The 16,198-nt window shown below is 36.1% G+C and overlaps 1 protein-coding gene across 1 annotated transcript in view; it reads right to left on the bottom strand.

Annotated features, from left to right (window-relative positions):
• Window positions 1-755: 755 nt before the first annotated feature.
• Window positions 756-16,198, bottom strand: part of LOC123550411 (T-cell immunomodulatory protein-like) — a 41,979-nt gene continuing 26,536 nt past the window's right edge. The window contains exons 7-16 of the mRNA XM_053546896.1: window positions 14,854-14,941; window positions 13,961-14,055; window positions 13,002-13,171; window positions 11,229-11,379; window positions 9,998-10,103; window positions 9,211-9,254; window positions 7,156-7,234; window positions 2,475-2,593; window positions 1,136-1,218; window positions 756-789 (exon numbers count right to left, since the gene is read on the bottom strand). Of these exons, the coding sequence (XP_053402871.1) occupies window positions 756-789; window positions 1,136-1,218; window positions 2,475-2,593; window positions 7,156-7,234; window positions 9,211-9,254; window positions 9,998-10,103; window positions 11,229-11,379; window positions 13,002-13,171; window positions 13,961-14,055; window positions 14,854-14,941 (969 nt within the window). The remainder of the gene's footprint in view (window positions 790-1,135; window positions 1,219-2,474; window positions 2,594-7,155; window positions 7,235-9,210; window positions 9,255-9,997; window positions 10,104-11,228; window positions 11,380-13,001; window positions 13,172-13,960; window positions 14,056-14,853; window positions 14,942-16,198) is intronic.

Below are 16,198 nucleotides of genomic sequence, written 5' to 3'. Positions count from 1 at the left end.
AAAACATTTAACCTTTTATGCCTTAAAAGCTTTTCTACTGTATACTGATTTTTATTCTGCACCATTTTACCAGGCCATAATAAATTAATTTCTAGATTATCAAAAAGAAAGAAAAAGAACCAGAAATGTACGAACCGCGATAGGTCCAGTATATTTGTTTTAATGCTGCCGCAAAATACCATAGATAATGCGTTTTTTTTTACCCCTGGGACCAGCCCCGACACGAAGGTATCGACTTTAACCAAAACAAATTCGCCATTTTGTTAAAGGGAAATTACTCTCCGCGCTTACTGTCTACGCTAAAATCTAAGATTACCGTTATGTTCCCGTAAAAGATCCATTTTTTAACAAAGCATTGTATATAACAAAATGTTGAAATAGTTTGTGGATACTGAAACAGCCATTATAAGTTAGCACAAATGGTGACAAACTTAGAAAACAGACAAGGATAAACCTATTTCTATCCACTGCCCCCTGGCCAATTTGTATGAGAAAAATAACTTGTACTGCCTTAAAACAGTAAGCTCCATCATTTGAAAGAAATTATCACTGTGAAATGACACTGTTGTATGTAAAAGAGCCAAAATTTGAACTGACTTAGTTATGTTAATAAAGTTTGACAACAAAGTCTAGTGTAGCATTGTTGTGAAACACCTCCACAGTCAGTTGCATGGAAAGTTAAATCAAATTTTCTGAGTTAAAAAAGATCAATAGTTCCTCATAAATCCAATCAAAGAGTCATGTTACTTGGATATCTAAGTAGTTTTGATGACTACGCCTTGGCTGACCCTTCAACCAAACATATGTAAGCATTACACAGATACAACCTGATTATACTGACAGCTAGTTACATGCAAGACCTAAACCAAATTTTCTAAGTCGAATAAAAAGTTTAGAGTTAACAATTATTTCAAGTAAGACTTATCTAAACTTATTATTTCAGTAGGTTTGATGGCTGAGAAGCTTGATATGAAGATTCAGTCCTATACATGCAATTGCAACTGAGGTAACTTTACCGCCTTTTATAGCAAAAATAGGTGTGACACCCGACATGAGGTGCGTAGAGTAGCTCTCACTATTCAAATATCTATATGGAACCTGGATATAAGACAAGTTTACAGTCTTGAGAACTTACCTAGATGGATCATTGATAGGATATGGTATTATCAGAAGCTGTGAGTTAGGTATAACAGATGTCCAGTCTCTGGTAAGCTTTTCCTGAAAATGTAAACAAAAGTCAAAGATTTAATACTGAGCTGAGAAATGTAAACTGTAACCATGATGCCAATGCTAAACAAGAAGTTTAACAAATTCTTGAAAACAATAGTAAAAGTTTGGCAAATCCAACAAAAACAAGAGGGCCATGAAGGCCCTGTATCACTCCCCTGACCTATTGACTTAAAGATCATCAAGATCAACATTCTGACCAAGTTTCATTAAGATATGGTCATAAATGTAGCCTCTAAAGTGTTAACTAGCTTTTCCTTTGATTTGACCCAGTGATCTAGTTTTTGACCCTACATGACCCAGATTCAAACTGGACCTTGAGATCATCAAGATTAACATTCTGATGAAGTTTTATGAAGACATAGTCATAAATGTGACCTCTACAGTGTTAAGCTTTTCCTTTGATCTGACCTGGTGACTTAGTTTTTGACCCCAGATGACCCAATATCAAACTCTCCAAGATTTTATTGAGGGTAATATTCTGACCAAGTTTCATTAAGATTGGGCCAAAATTGTGACCTCTATAGTGTTAACAAGCTTTTCCTTTGATCTGACCTGGTGACCTAGTTTTTGACCTCAGATGATCCAATATCGAACTCGTCCAAGATTTTATTGAGGGTAACATTCTGACCAAGTTTCATTAAGATTGGGCCAAAATTGTGACCTCTAGAGTGTTAACAAGCTTTTCCTTTGATTTGACCTGGTGACCTAGTTTTTGACCCCAGATGACCCAATATCGAACTCGTTCAAGATTTTATTGAGGGTAACATTCTGACCAAGTTTAATTAAGATTAGGTCAAAATTGTGACCTCTAGAGTGTTAACAGTCTAAATGTTGACGACGGACGAATGACGACGGGCACAGGGCGATCACAAAAGCTCACCTTGAGCACTTTGTGCTCAGGTGAGCTAAAAAAGAGATGTTCAAAGAAAATGCATACCCTCCTTCGTAGCCATTTCATAAAAATGGTGACAAATGAAATAATGAGTGATAAACAAAAATTCATTTCGATGCTCAAGGTGACCCTGATGATCTCTAATGATCTGACAAAATATGTTTGAAATATGTAAGTGCAACTACAGGCGGGCAGTTGGTTACTGCATTCCAGTCAGTCCCAACACTGCAAATAATGATATAAGTCATTTGTAACTGCTAAATTAAATATGTATGATAAAACAGCAGTAAGAGACTGATCACAGAGCTGACCAATGAGGTTCTAGCTAGTTGTTTTATATCTTTGAACTTACAGAAGTATTTGTTGGTATCCCAACCTGTAAAGTATCTACAAAGTTTGGAGTCTGTCCTAAGCCAAAAACTGAGTATGGTAACTGTAACGGCATATAGGCTGACTGAGATAACTGGAATGCTGAAACAGAAAAACATAGAACTGTATAAGGTAACTGTAATGGCATATAAGCTGATTGGAAAAAGTGGAATGCTGAAATGGAAATACACTGTGAAATGGTATATACATGTACATCTATCTGCCAATCTTCAACACGTAGAAATATAGTAAAATTGTCGCCAGTCTGAAATATATAACTCCATTATATCTTAAAAGCTTTTTTCTTATCTTCTTGCCAAAGCATTTGCCTATACTTTGAGAAAGTTACTGTGGTCAAATAAGATCAAAAATCTTGACGCAGGTGACACCTTAAGTAAACTGCAGCCATTTCCTAATGACAACATTCCCCCATACCAGATGTTTACAATGGTTTCCTAGAACCTCTGACACATTTCTCTAATATATTTAGTTTGGTTACATTACAGGTAAAAAGTTTCAACCAGTCAAAGACATTTCGCTACAAATCTTGTTCAACCAATCAATACTGACCATGAAAAACATGACCATGTCCTTTTCATTTATTTATTTTGTTGGGTTTATCGTTGCACCGACATAATTATAGGTCATATGGCAACTTTCAAGCTGTGGTGGAGGAGGAAGACCCCAAGTGCCCCTTCTGTGCATTATTTCACATGAGCAGGCACATTGATAGAACCACCGACCTTCTGAAAACCAGCAGAATGGCTTCCTCTCATGATGATTTCAATGCCCCGAGTGAGCCTCAACTCCACATCAATGAGGGGCAAGTGATTTGAATCAGCGACCTTAACCACTCGGCCATGGAGGCCCCCTCTTTTCAATACTGAAATGGAATTACAAGGAGTATTTTAATTTCTTGATGTAAATCTCTATACATCCGATTAGAGAAATAAATCTTTATTGCAGGCAGTATCATCCTAGCTCATTGTGAGCAAGTATTTTGCTAAGATGTTGTTTAAATGCCTAAATGGCGAAAAATTGACTGAAACCACTTCCAGCAGTAATGAACTATGTGCATGCTAACCAGTTAAACAAAAGACATAAATCAGAAGTTCATTTACGGATTTTGCCGAACCTCTGATATATGAGAATGCAATGACACTGGCTATGATTGTTCACAAATGAAAATGTATACCAGTCTGTTAAGACACTAATTAGTGTAATAATACAAATACAGGTATACAGAATGTTTACAGTAAAACAAACATAGATAAATATCAAAATGGATAAAGTTTTGTTAAAAACCACTGAAGATATAAAGCAGGAAGAAAATTTGTTTGTTTTGAATTTAAATACATGTATCTGTTACTCTTCAGCAACAGATCTTACATTTTCATATATATTACATCTGGTGTCACCCTGTCAAAGATATTCCTACCTAACACTGAAAAAAACAAATAACAAGAGGGCCATGATGGCCCTATATCGCTCACCTGTTATCATAGCACTTGAGGACAAGAAGGTCATCAGAAAAAATATCTAAGTCCAAAGGACAGGAACAACAAAGGGAAGAAATTAAACCAAAAAGAAAAAAATCTTACAAGGTACAGATATGTCAAAATACACCTAAAAATTGGAGGAACCATCCATGTTGTACCACAGAAAAGTGGTCTCGGTTTTTCTCTACGGCCAATAATAAAAAAGTTACTAAAAACAAGCTATTTATAGTAACGTAAATGGGAAGTAATTAAACAAGAGGACCATGATGGTCCTGAATCGCTCACCTCTTCCCACATGACCCAGTTTTGAGTATGACGTCGTTTTTTCTATTTTTTGACATAGTGACCTAGTTTTTGAGCTCATGTGACCCAGTTTTGAACCTGGCCTAGATATTATCAAGACAAAAATTCTGACCAATTTTCATGAAGATCCATTGAAAAATATGGTCTCTAGAGAGGTCACAAGGTTTTTCTATTATTTGACCTATTGACCTAGTTTTCGAAGGTACGTGACCCTGTTTTGAACTTGACCTAGATATCATCAAGGTGAACATTCTCACTAATTTTCATGAAGATCTCATGAAAAATATGGCCTCTAGAGAGGTCACAAGGTTTTTCTTTTTTTATACCTACTGGCCTAGTTTTTGATCACATGTGACCCAGTTTCGAAACTGACCTAGATATCATCAAGGTGAACATTCAGATCGATTTTCATGAAGATCCATTGAAAAATATGGCCTCTAGAGAGGTCAAAAGATTTTAATAATTTTAGACCTACTGACCTAGTTTTTGACCGCAGTTGACCCAGTTTCGAACTTGACATAGATATCATCAAGATGAACATTCAGACCAACTTTCATAAAGATCCCATGGAAAGTATGGCCTCTGGAGAGGTCACACGGTTTTTCTATTTGACCTACTGACCTACTTTTTTAAGGCACGTGACCCAGTTTCAAACTTGACCTAGATATCATCAAGGTGAACATTCTGACCAATTTTCATGAAGATCCATTTAAGGGTATGGCCTCTAGAGAGGTCACAAGGTTTTTCTATTTCAAGACCTACTGACCTAGTTTTTGATCGCAGTTGACCCAGTTTCGAACTTGACCTATATATCAAGATAAACATTCAGACCAACTTTCATACAGATCCCAGGAAAAATATGGCCTCTAGAGAGGTCACAACGTTTTTTCATTATTTGACCTACTGACCTAGTTTTTTATGGCACATGACCCAGTTTCAAACTTGACCTAGATATCATCAAGGTGAACATTTTGACCAATTGTTATGGAGATCCATTCACAAGTATGGCCTCTAGAGAGGTCACAAGGTTTTTCTATTTTTAGACCTACTGACCTAGTTTTTGACCGCACATGACCCTGTTTCGAACTTGACCTAGATATCATCAAGATGAACATTCAGACCAATTTTCATACAGATCCTATAAAAAATATGGCCTTTAGAGAGGTCACAAGGTTTTTCTATTATTTGACCTACTGACCTAGTTTTTGATGGCACGTGACCCACTTTTGAACTTGACCTAGATATCATCAAGATGAACATTCAGACCAACTTTCATACAGATCCCATGAAAAATATGGCCTCTAGAGAGGTCACAAGGTTTTTCTATTATTTGACCTACTGACCTAGTTTTTGAAGGCACGTGACCCAGTTTCGAACTTGACCTAGATATCATCAAAGTGAACATTCTGACCAATTTTCATAAAGATCTTGTGAAATATATGGCCTCTAGAGAAGTCACAAGGTTTTTCTATTTTTAGACCTACTGACCTAGTTTTTGACGGCACGTGACCCAGTTTCAAACTTGACCTAGATATCATCAAGATGAACATTCTGACCAACTTTCATAAAGATCCCATGAAAAATGTGACCTCTAGAGTGGTCACAAGCAAAAGTTTACGGACGCACGCACAGACGACGGACACCGTGCGATCACAAAAGCTCACCTTGTCACTTTGTGACAGGTAAGCTAAAAAAAATTGACTGTAAGTTAACAAAAGAAGGATCTGCCAAATAAATCTGTTGACATAAATGAAATTTCAGATCAGTATCTTCATTAGTTACGGAGATATACCCATTTTAATTTGAAATAAAGGGAGGTAATTTGACATAAAATCAGTCCATAGTTATCTACCCTCATTAACTCGGTCCAACTAATGACAATAATGAGATTTCAAATAAGTCCTATAAGTACTTACTGATATAAATCCATTTTGATTACAATCAGGGGAGGTAATCAGATATAAAATAACTCTGGAACCTACGAATGGATCTGATTTGTCATGGAATCCAAGATTTATTGTTGTTGAAGATATTTTGGAAGTTTGTATAAAATAAAACCATAAATGAAGTCTCTATATGGCTGCAAAAGCCAAAATAGCCAATTTTGGACCTTTAAGGGGCCATAACTCTGGAATCCATTATGGGATCTGGCTGGTTCAAGAAAAGAACCTAGATCTTATGGTGACACAAGTTTTGTGCAAGTTTGATTAAATTCAAATCATAAATGAAGCTGCTATTGTGCAGACAAGGTCAAAATAACTAATTCTGGCCCTTTCAGGGGCCATCACTCTGGAACCCATAATGGAATCTGGCCAGTTCAAGAAAGGAACCAAGATCATATAGTGATACAAGTTGTGTGCAAGTTTGGTTAAAATAAAATAATAAATGAAGCCTCTATTGTGCAGACAAGGTCAAAATTGCTAATTCTGGCCCTTTCAGGGGCCATAACTCTGGAACCCATAATGGAATCTGACCAGTTCAAGAAAGGAGCCAAGATCTTATGGTGATACAAGTTTTGTGCCAGTTTGGTAAAAGTCAAATTACAAATAAAGCTGCTATTGTGCAGACAAGGTCAAAATAGCTAATTTTGGCCCTTTCAGGGGCCATAACTCTGGAACCTGTTATGGGATCTGGCCAGTTCAAGAAAGGAACCGAGATTTTATGGTGATACAAGTTGCAAGTTTGGTAAAAATCAAATCTTAAATGAAACCACTATCGTGCAGACAAGAAATTGTTGACGCACTGATGCACGCACGAGACGCACGGACTGACAACGGACGAAGGGTGATCACAAAAGCTCACCTTGTCACTATGTGACAGGTGAGCTAAAAAGATATAATAAAAGATATAATCTGGTTGTACCAATTTTATGTTGTGGATCTCCACTTAGATCTGTTGTTTTATATCTAACCACTGGTCCTGGCTGATTTACTCCATAAGGCTGAAAAGGAAAATGACATATGGTCATTTCCAGAGCATATATTCTTTTTATCATACAAGTTATATAATTTCAATCTATTTTGTTAATATATGTAAAATCTGGGACAGCTTAGGATTGAAATGTTAATGTTTTATTTGTTTTGTTCCATTTTAAGTCATACTGAATTTTTTTTTTGTGATATGGCAACATTCCAGCTTTTCATGGCAGAGGAAAACTTCCAAGAGCCCATTCAGGCATTATTTTGGAAATAGAAAGACACATGGGTGAACCATCAACCTTCCCAAAGCCAGCTTGATGGGTGGTGAACATAGCTGGAAAAGCAAAAGACTGCCAGTCTAGAGATCTTAATCACAAGACTACCAGTCTAGAGAACTTAATCACAAGGCACAAGCCTGCCAGTCTAGAGAACTTAATCACAAAGCACAGGACTGCCAGTCTAGAGAACTTAATCACAAGGCACAATACTACCTGTCTAGAGAATTTCATCTCAAGTCATAATACTACTAGTCTAGAGATTGAGAATTTCATCTCAATTCACAATACCAACAGTAAAGAAAGTTTCATCTCAAGGCACAATACTACTAGTCTACAGAATTTCATCTCAAGTCACAATACTAACAGTCAAGAGAATTTCATCTCAAGTCACAATACTAACAGTCAAGAGAATTTCATCTCAAGTCACAATACTAACAGTCAAGAGAATTTCATCTCAAGTCACAATACTAACAGTCAAGAAATTTCATCTCAAGTCACAATACTAACAGTCAAGAAATTTCATCTCAAGTCACAATACTAACAGTCAAGAAATTTCATCTCAAGTTACTATACTAACAGTCAAGAAATTTCATCTCAAGTCACAATACTAACAGTCAAGAAATTTCACCTGAAGTCACAATACTAACAGTCAAGAAATTTCATCTCAAGTCACAATACTAACAGTCAAGAAATTTCATCTCAAGTCACAATGTTAACAGTCAAGAAATTTCACCTGAAGTCACAATACTATCAGTCAAAAAATTTCATCTGAAGTCACAATACTAACAGTCAAGAGAACTTCATCCTCAGGTAGCTCTCCCGCTTAGCTCAACAGGGAGAGTGCAGATCTATGGATCTCAGTGTCACAAATCCGCGCACTGGGTGAGGCGTATGTTCTCCATAACGATTTGATAAAAGACACTGCGTCTAAAATCATTCATCCCCCACAACTGATTCATGTGGGGAAGTTGGCAGTTACTTGCAAAACATGTTTGTACTGGTACAAAATCCAGGAACATTGGTTAGGTTAACTGACCTCCGTTACATAACTGAAATACTGTTGAAAAATGGCGTTAAAGCCCCAAAATAGAAATCATCATAAGGTACAATGCTACCAGTCTTGAGAATTTCATCACAAGGCATTAGACTACCAGTGTAGAGAACTTCTTCATAAGGCAAAATACTACCAGTCTAGAGAATTTCATTATAAGGCATGAAATTTAACAGTTTTGAGAACTTCATCACAAGGCACAGGACTACCAGTCTAGAGAACTGCAATTCCAGAGGAATTTCATCACAAGGCACAAGACAACCAGTCTAGAGATCTACCAGTGTAGAGGAATTTCATCACATGGCACAAGCAACCAGTCTACAGACCTACCAGCTTAGATGAATTTCATCACAAGGCTTAAGATCAGTCTAAAAAGTCAACTAGCAAAATGAACATTCCCTTTGAAAATATGGTATGCCAGAGGTCACCTGTGACTTTTGGGAAAGATGCCAATTTTTTGTGGAGAACAAGTTAAGACTGATATAGGAGCCAGCAATGTTTGCTAGTTTGACTTACCACAGTTAGGTTGCTAAAATAATGTTGAAAATGTGCAATTTATCAAACAAGCTAAACAATATATTTTTTTCATTTTTTTTTTCAAATGCACATTTAGTTACATACTTGTTAGAAATATATTTATAAAATCAGCAAATCAGAGAAACATGCTTACCTTTCTGTCTCCTGGACAGTTATAATCACACAGTCCACTGACAACTGCAAATACAAAGGCATGGATTAACCGGGTAAAGAAAATTGATTTAAGTAATAACAAATAGCTATAAACCAAAATCTATACAAATATTCCAGTCCATACAGTTGTCTGAAATCAACAACCGGCAATTAGGTAATTTTGGCCAATCTAGGACTATCATTATTTTCAATTTTTAAGAGCAGCCGGATGGGAATTATGGTTCACTTGGATTTAATTTTATTGATTGAAACATGTTATGTTTCCACAACAGTTAATACCTAAAATTATGAATACTGATGATCTGACAATACATATCATGAGCAAATACCTAAGTACAACCATTAAGCCCGCTGAATGACTTCCTCACATGACAACCTAAGTGGGACTTGATTCCACTGAACTGAGGGAAAAGAATTTGAGCCGTGCCATGAGAAAACCAACAGCATCCGCGCAGTCTGGTCAGGATTCATGCTGTTCGCTTTCAAAGTCTATTGCAATTAGAGAAACTGTTAGCGAACAGCATGGATCCTGACCAGACTGCGCGGATGCGCAGGCTGGTCTGGATCCATGCTGGTCGCAAACCCACTATGTTGGTTTTCCCATGGCACGGCTCATTTCAAATTCAGTGACCTTCAGAGACCTTAACTGCTCCATAACTGAGCTCCCTTAATTTCTTTTTAATCTCTCTTACTGATTACAATATGAATGTGTATTCAGGTGTACTATGATATTACAAATACACAGTTCAAGTTTCTCCTGTTATTACCTGTAACCTTCATAAAGCAAGCATCATCAACAAAGTCATGTTCTCTCACTTCAGTTTTTGATGCACCTGTACTGTCGATACTTGTTACAATCACGTCCAGAATACCCTGTAAAATAAATGGTCTTACATATAATGTTCAAAAGAGCTAACATCTTGTTTATTTTTGATCAGACATTTATTCCCCAATACAATCACTTCAAAATTATCTTCAACACAATATGATATACAGCAATAAAAAATCATTTCAATGAACATTTGTTTTTCTCACACTTCTTGACTAACGACCAAATATCTAAGTTCCCTTTTTATATGGTGAATTCAAAACATTTTACAAAACAGTCAAATTTTGTCATACACCTCTGGTGATAAAGGGTACTATATAATCTCCTGCTCAATTCTTCTGAGAGGCCACCAAGTTATATCGCTAAAATAACAGCCTGTCCGTTCAACATCATTTTTTCCCCAGTTATTGCAATATCATACCATTCATTCATGATGTACAAATATGTTCCTCCAGGTTGAGAGTTTGATGAACTCTCTGTGTACAGCGAAACCTGTATACAAAGACCAAGCTTGGGAGAACCAAACAGTGGTCAAAAATGAAACAACTGGTAAAGGTCTAAGCACAGGTCAGGATTGAATGTCACTTTACAAGCAATCTATCATTTCTTCTACAGTCACCTTATGGGCATTCTGCACATCTGACTATATGGAAGGTAATATTATTTATGTGAAAAACCTTGCAGCTGTTATACAAGTAGCATTAATACAGCTAGGAATCTATCATATCCTGTGTATTTAAAAGTGTCAAACAGTCAGTTCTACTGTCTTCCTTCTGGTTAATTTTGATAACAATAAAACTTGATGTAAGTCATTGAAAATAATTGATACGTGGAAAATACATATTTTATTCGCCCATGATTGAAAATAGGTAAATGTACAACTATTCAGTTTCATTCAAATCTACAGCGTGGAACTTTTCTATATGCAAATCAAGTGTGAATTTCCCATAGCCCATTGTGAAAACTTACTTAAGGACCAATATTTTCAAACAGAATAACAAAAATGTCCCTATCTGTTTTATTGGCTTAATTTCCTTTAGCTACAAAGATGCTTTGAAAAAATACTTATAAAATTCTACATTGTAGAACAATATTTGCTTCAAATGTGCAGAACTTCATTAAAGTATGTACTAAAATACGCATCTGGGAGGTAAAAAAACACATCTTACATTATCACGTAAGTCATAGAATGCTGGAAGAAGGGCTCTGTGGTCATGTGACTCTAACCAAGTATCCCAGTCAATACTGAAAGTCCTGGCAAATCCCCCACAGTCACCGCCACATAGATTGTTATACATGATCACTGCTCTGTGTAGATTCCTGCAAATAAATGAATTTTCTGATAATTCTTTTAAAAAAAAAATCTGATTAATTAAAGCAAAGTGTATTTATTTCTGATAAGAAATAAAATTTTCTGGGCTAGAAAATACTCTACAGCAATCAATTTTCCAAGTAAAAATGCTTCTACATATATTTGACTACCGGTATTTTACCATGAAGCTAAAACAACACAAAGGCGAGTAGTGGCACAACAACTCTATATGTTGAACAACAAGTACCGGTACTGGGGTTGAAATTGCACGATCCATTAAGAAACCCCTGTTATTTTTCCCTAACGAAAAGACCTAAAAGAATCTTATTGTAACTTTTGTCTAGGTCAATATACAATGCAGTGAAGCATAGTATAATATCTGAAACAGGTCAGGTGTTATGGTATACTTTTATTAGTACATGACATCAGAAATAAGTTTTCTGTTGCCCAGCAAAATCAAATCTCAAACTACAGACTGGTCAATAGCACAAACTATAGAATGGTCAATTTATGTATGGAATCATGTAATAATAATGTTTTTACAACAACCTCTATATCGTTCTTTAAGCAACAGTGTCATGAACTAAATTTGGCAATATAGTCAATAAAACATAGAAAACTTTACAGTCAATCCTGTGTTAATGACTATCAGTGAATAGAGACGACCTTTTTATAAAGGACAATACTTTTAAATTGCAATATATGTGACCTGTGAATAAAGACCATCCATGATTAAAGACCATGTGTGAACTGCGACCACCCATGAACAAAGATCATCTGTAAACAGAGACCAGTGTTGAATAGACTATCTGTGAACAGAGACCATCTGCGAGTATAAACCATCTGTGAATAAAGTGAGTGAGTTGGGTTTTAAGGCGAATCGACACAAAATGGTTATATATCCCCTAAGACCATCTGTGAATAAAGACCAGCTATGAACAGAGACAACCTGTGAATAAAGACCATCTGTGAACAGAGATCACCTGTGAATGAAGACCATCTATGAACAGAAACCACTGGTGAATAAAGACTATCTGTGAACACATCCCATCTGTGAATAAAAACTACCTGTGAATAGAGACCATCTTTGAACAGAGGCCACCTGTGAATAAAGACCATCTGTGAACACACACCGTCGGTGAATAAAGACCACCTGTGGCTACAAACTGTGAACAGAGGCCACCTGTGAATAAAGACCATCTGTGAACAGACACCATCGGTGAATAAAGACCACCCGTGAAGAAAAACCACATGTGAATAAAGACTATCTGAAAACAGGGACCACCTGTGATTATAGACCACTTCTGAATAAAGATCATTTGTGAACAAAGACCACCTGTGAATACAGAACATCTGTGAATAAAGACCACCTGTGAATAAAGACCATCTGTGAACAGAGACCACCTGTGAATAAAAACCACCTATGACTAAATACTAATAAAGACCACTCTTCAGCTCTCCTAAGTGTAGATATTGCACACAGGTCAATGTAAACAGGTTTGACCAAACTGTTCATAATTTGACCTGTCCACTATCTACATATAAATAAATGCATATTCAGTGCAAGGATTTACATTAATAGGAAAATTTCAAACAAGCTGAATATGTATACAACTTCGAACATATTTACCCTGTAGCATTTCCGACAACAGCTAACAGATCTGGGAAGCCATCCAGGTTGAAGTCCCCGACTCTCAAGGTTATTGGTACTTTTAGAAACTCTGGAGCCCCTGACTGGTCCTGAGGTATGAAGTTCCAAGTACGCTGACCATAACTTAAGCCAACTGGTAGTTTCACCCACTAAAAAAAAATTCAATGATTGCATAAATAGCCTTGGATCAAAATAAGATCAATTCAGACTTGAATGAATCTACTATTTTGTAAAAGAGAAATTTAGAAATAACAAATTTTTCAATTTAACCAGAGCTCGTAGAACACAAAATCCCCCCCTTGATGCGTTCAGTAATCACACAAGAAACATAAATTGTTGGGTCACTGTACACAAAAGTTCTACTGTTCTGGGTCAATGTGACTTTAACCTTTGACCTACTGATCTCAAATTCAATAGGGGTCATTTGCTGCTCATGATTAACCTCCCTATCACTTTTCATGATCCTAGGCCTAAGCATTCTTAAGTTATCATCCGGAACCCGTTTAACTGTTCAGGGTCACTGTGACCTTGACCTTTGACCTACTGATCTCAAAATCAAAAGGGGTCATCTGCTGATTATGACTAACCTCTCTATCAACTTTCAGAATCCTAGGCCCAAGTGTTCTCGAGTTATCATCCGAAACAGATTGGTCTACATACCGACCGACCGACAGATATCTGCAAAACAATATACCCCTCCTTCTTCGAGGGGGGGGGGGGGCATAAAATTGCCATAATTATTATAAAATGCAAGAAAGAATTAACGTTTTCGGCTTTCTTACTAACCTACTGGTTCTTAACAAGTGTCTGATGTCATAAGGCTAAAGCTTTTTGAAGTATTCATGAAAGGTGAATCTAAACAAAAATCTTAACCAGTGCCAAACACAGACCTGAACAATCAAGAAACAGCAATGTATCATCCATTAAAAATACTGTACCTTCTGATTTGTTTGCCAGTAAACCAGTATTAAGCTCTGTGTACAGGCTTCATCCAAACAGGCAGGCACAAGAACATCTGCATACAAATCCCCATCTAAAACATTCATCAAGTATCAAATTATCCAAAAGAAATTTAACGTTATCAAAATTAAAAATGCAAGTTTATCATTTGTACAAGCAGATTTGCATTGAATGTATTTACTGTTGTGATGTGTTTCCAACGTTAGTTTGCTTGTTTTGAGTCAATGGACACAACTTATGTAATAACTTTTAATTTGAATTTCTAGCTTAATTAAAACAGTGATGAAAAGTAAAGAGATTCTGATGACAACAGACTGAGATCATCAATGTGATTATACACTTGCCATAAATTTTCAAGAGGGCCATCAAGCTCTCCAGTGCTCACCTTTATACTTACATGTGCAAACTAGTCAATTTTACACATAGTAACAAAGTAAAAATAGTGCAATTTTACTTAATCAGTGACTGTTACAGTAGCTCTGATGTAATTAGAGCAATCTTGTCTATTATCTAACCTGACTGCGACCTTGTGCCAACATATCTTGGTACATTCTGCAGAAGTGTAATAGAATGTTCAAAAAAAAAAAAAAGAGTTCTAAAATATGTTTACAAATGTGAAAACTTTTAATTTTAACTAATTCAAGGGCCATAACTCTGGTATATCACTAAACAATGTTGCCCATTACCAATCTCCAGTGAGATCCAGTAGCCATATAATATTCCATATAAACTTTCATTATCATTGCTGCAGCTAAAAAGGTTTCAAATGTTGTATTAACAATTTAACACAACTATTGGCAGACAACCGTCAGACAAATGGTGATCACAAACTCCTTTGAACACTTCCAGGGGTAGCTAAAAGGTAACTTACCAAAGTCTGCAAACACAAACTGTCCAATAACTTTCAATTCCTTTTCATATTTAACAGTTATAGTCTCCTTCCATGTAAGATTGCCATTCTGAAAAATTTAGAGACAGAAAACAAATAATCAACTGTATTCTGACAAGTTTAATTAAGAGAAAAGTAGTTTCCAAGACAAAGTTTGATTAAACTGTTTAGTGTTATTTTTGTCTAGTTCGTAAATCAGAATATTGGCAAAAAAGCCAGCTTTCACAGTGTGATGTCACAGAGAAGTACTTCTATTTCCGACACTGATCTCCACAAATAGGTAATTTTGCATATTTTTAAGATTATTTTTAAATAACTGCTTAATTTCTTCAACGGACATAAATTATGTAATGGCCAGTATTTTTAATTCATTTTTTAACATAGGATTGAAAGTACCTGAATATTCAAGAACTTGTTACAGCCCAAAATGTTTTGGTATGCTTCTAAAAACAAGCTTAAACCTATTTAAGAAACTTAAAAATGAATACCAAATCAATTTAAGTCATAAAGCACTTTCAAGCTTTGAAGATGGATGATGACCCCAAGTGTCCTCTTACTATTTAGTGATCGCAAAAATGCTGTAAACATATCAAAATATGCATTGAAATAAAATGGTATGCCTTTAAGATCAAGCCGCGGCATAAAAAATACGCAAAAATTATCTTTCAGATTTGAGAAAGTCGTACTTTGTTGAAATTGCTGAGATCAGAGAGAGTATTAAAAAGGGAGAAAACTCAAGACTAAGAATCGTTTATACTTCGGCTGTGTGTGTGGAATTATTGGACCCTAGTAATTATTGGTTATTCTATTATCAGTTATTTTGGGGGTCTGCAATCGTACATGTTACCGAGTTAGCAATTGAAAATAGTCACTCAAATATTATTTTTGTAGTCTCCCTTGTTGCACTTAAAATGTTGTCTGCTTGGTAAAAACACCCTAAAAACTTCCAAGATGACTGGTTAACTGATCCTGCAATTGTGGGACGTTTCATTTTTTAAAATTTGCATTCATTTTTACTAAAGTAATTTTTAATATGTGACAGGGTGTAAAGATCTACAGAAGTATTCTTTGACTGGGCACTTAATCACTGATGGTCATAACAAGGAGCTGTGTTCAATAAACGCTTGATGCCCCCGGTGGCATCCTTGTCAATACAAAGCAACCTAAGTCCAAAATGAGGTCAAGTTCAAACTGAGGTCAGGTAATGTCTGAAGATAAGGAATGGTCACAGGTTACATCTGCATTAGTATCAAGCCATTCTGGTTAGTGGTATTGATGCTAGACAAAATGGTCCCATTTGGTTAACCTCATACAGACGGACGGACAA

Source organism: Mercenaria mercenaria, chromosome 6 (assembly GCF_021730395.1).
Source record: "Mercenaria mercenaria strain notata chromosome 6, MADL_Memer_1, whole genome shotgun sequence".
Lineage (NCBI taxonomy): Eukaryota > Metazoa > Mollusca > Bivalvia > Venerida > Veneridae > Mercenaria > Mercenaria mercenaria.
Note: the sequence above shows the minus strand (reverse complement) of the source record. Positions and strands in the feature narration are given on the sequence as shown.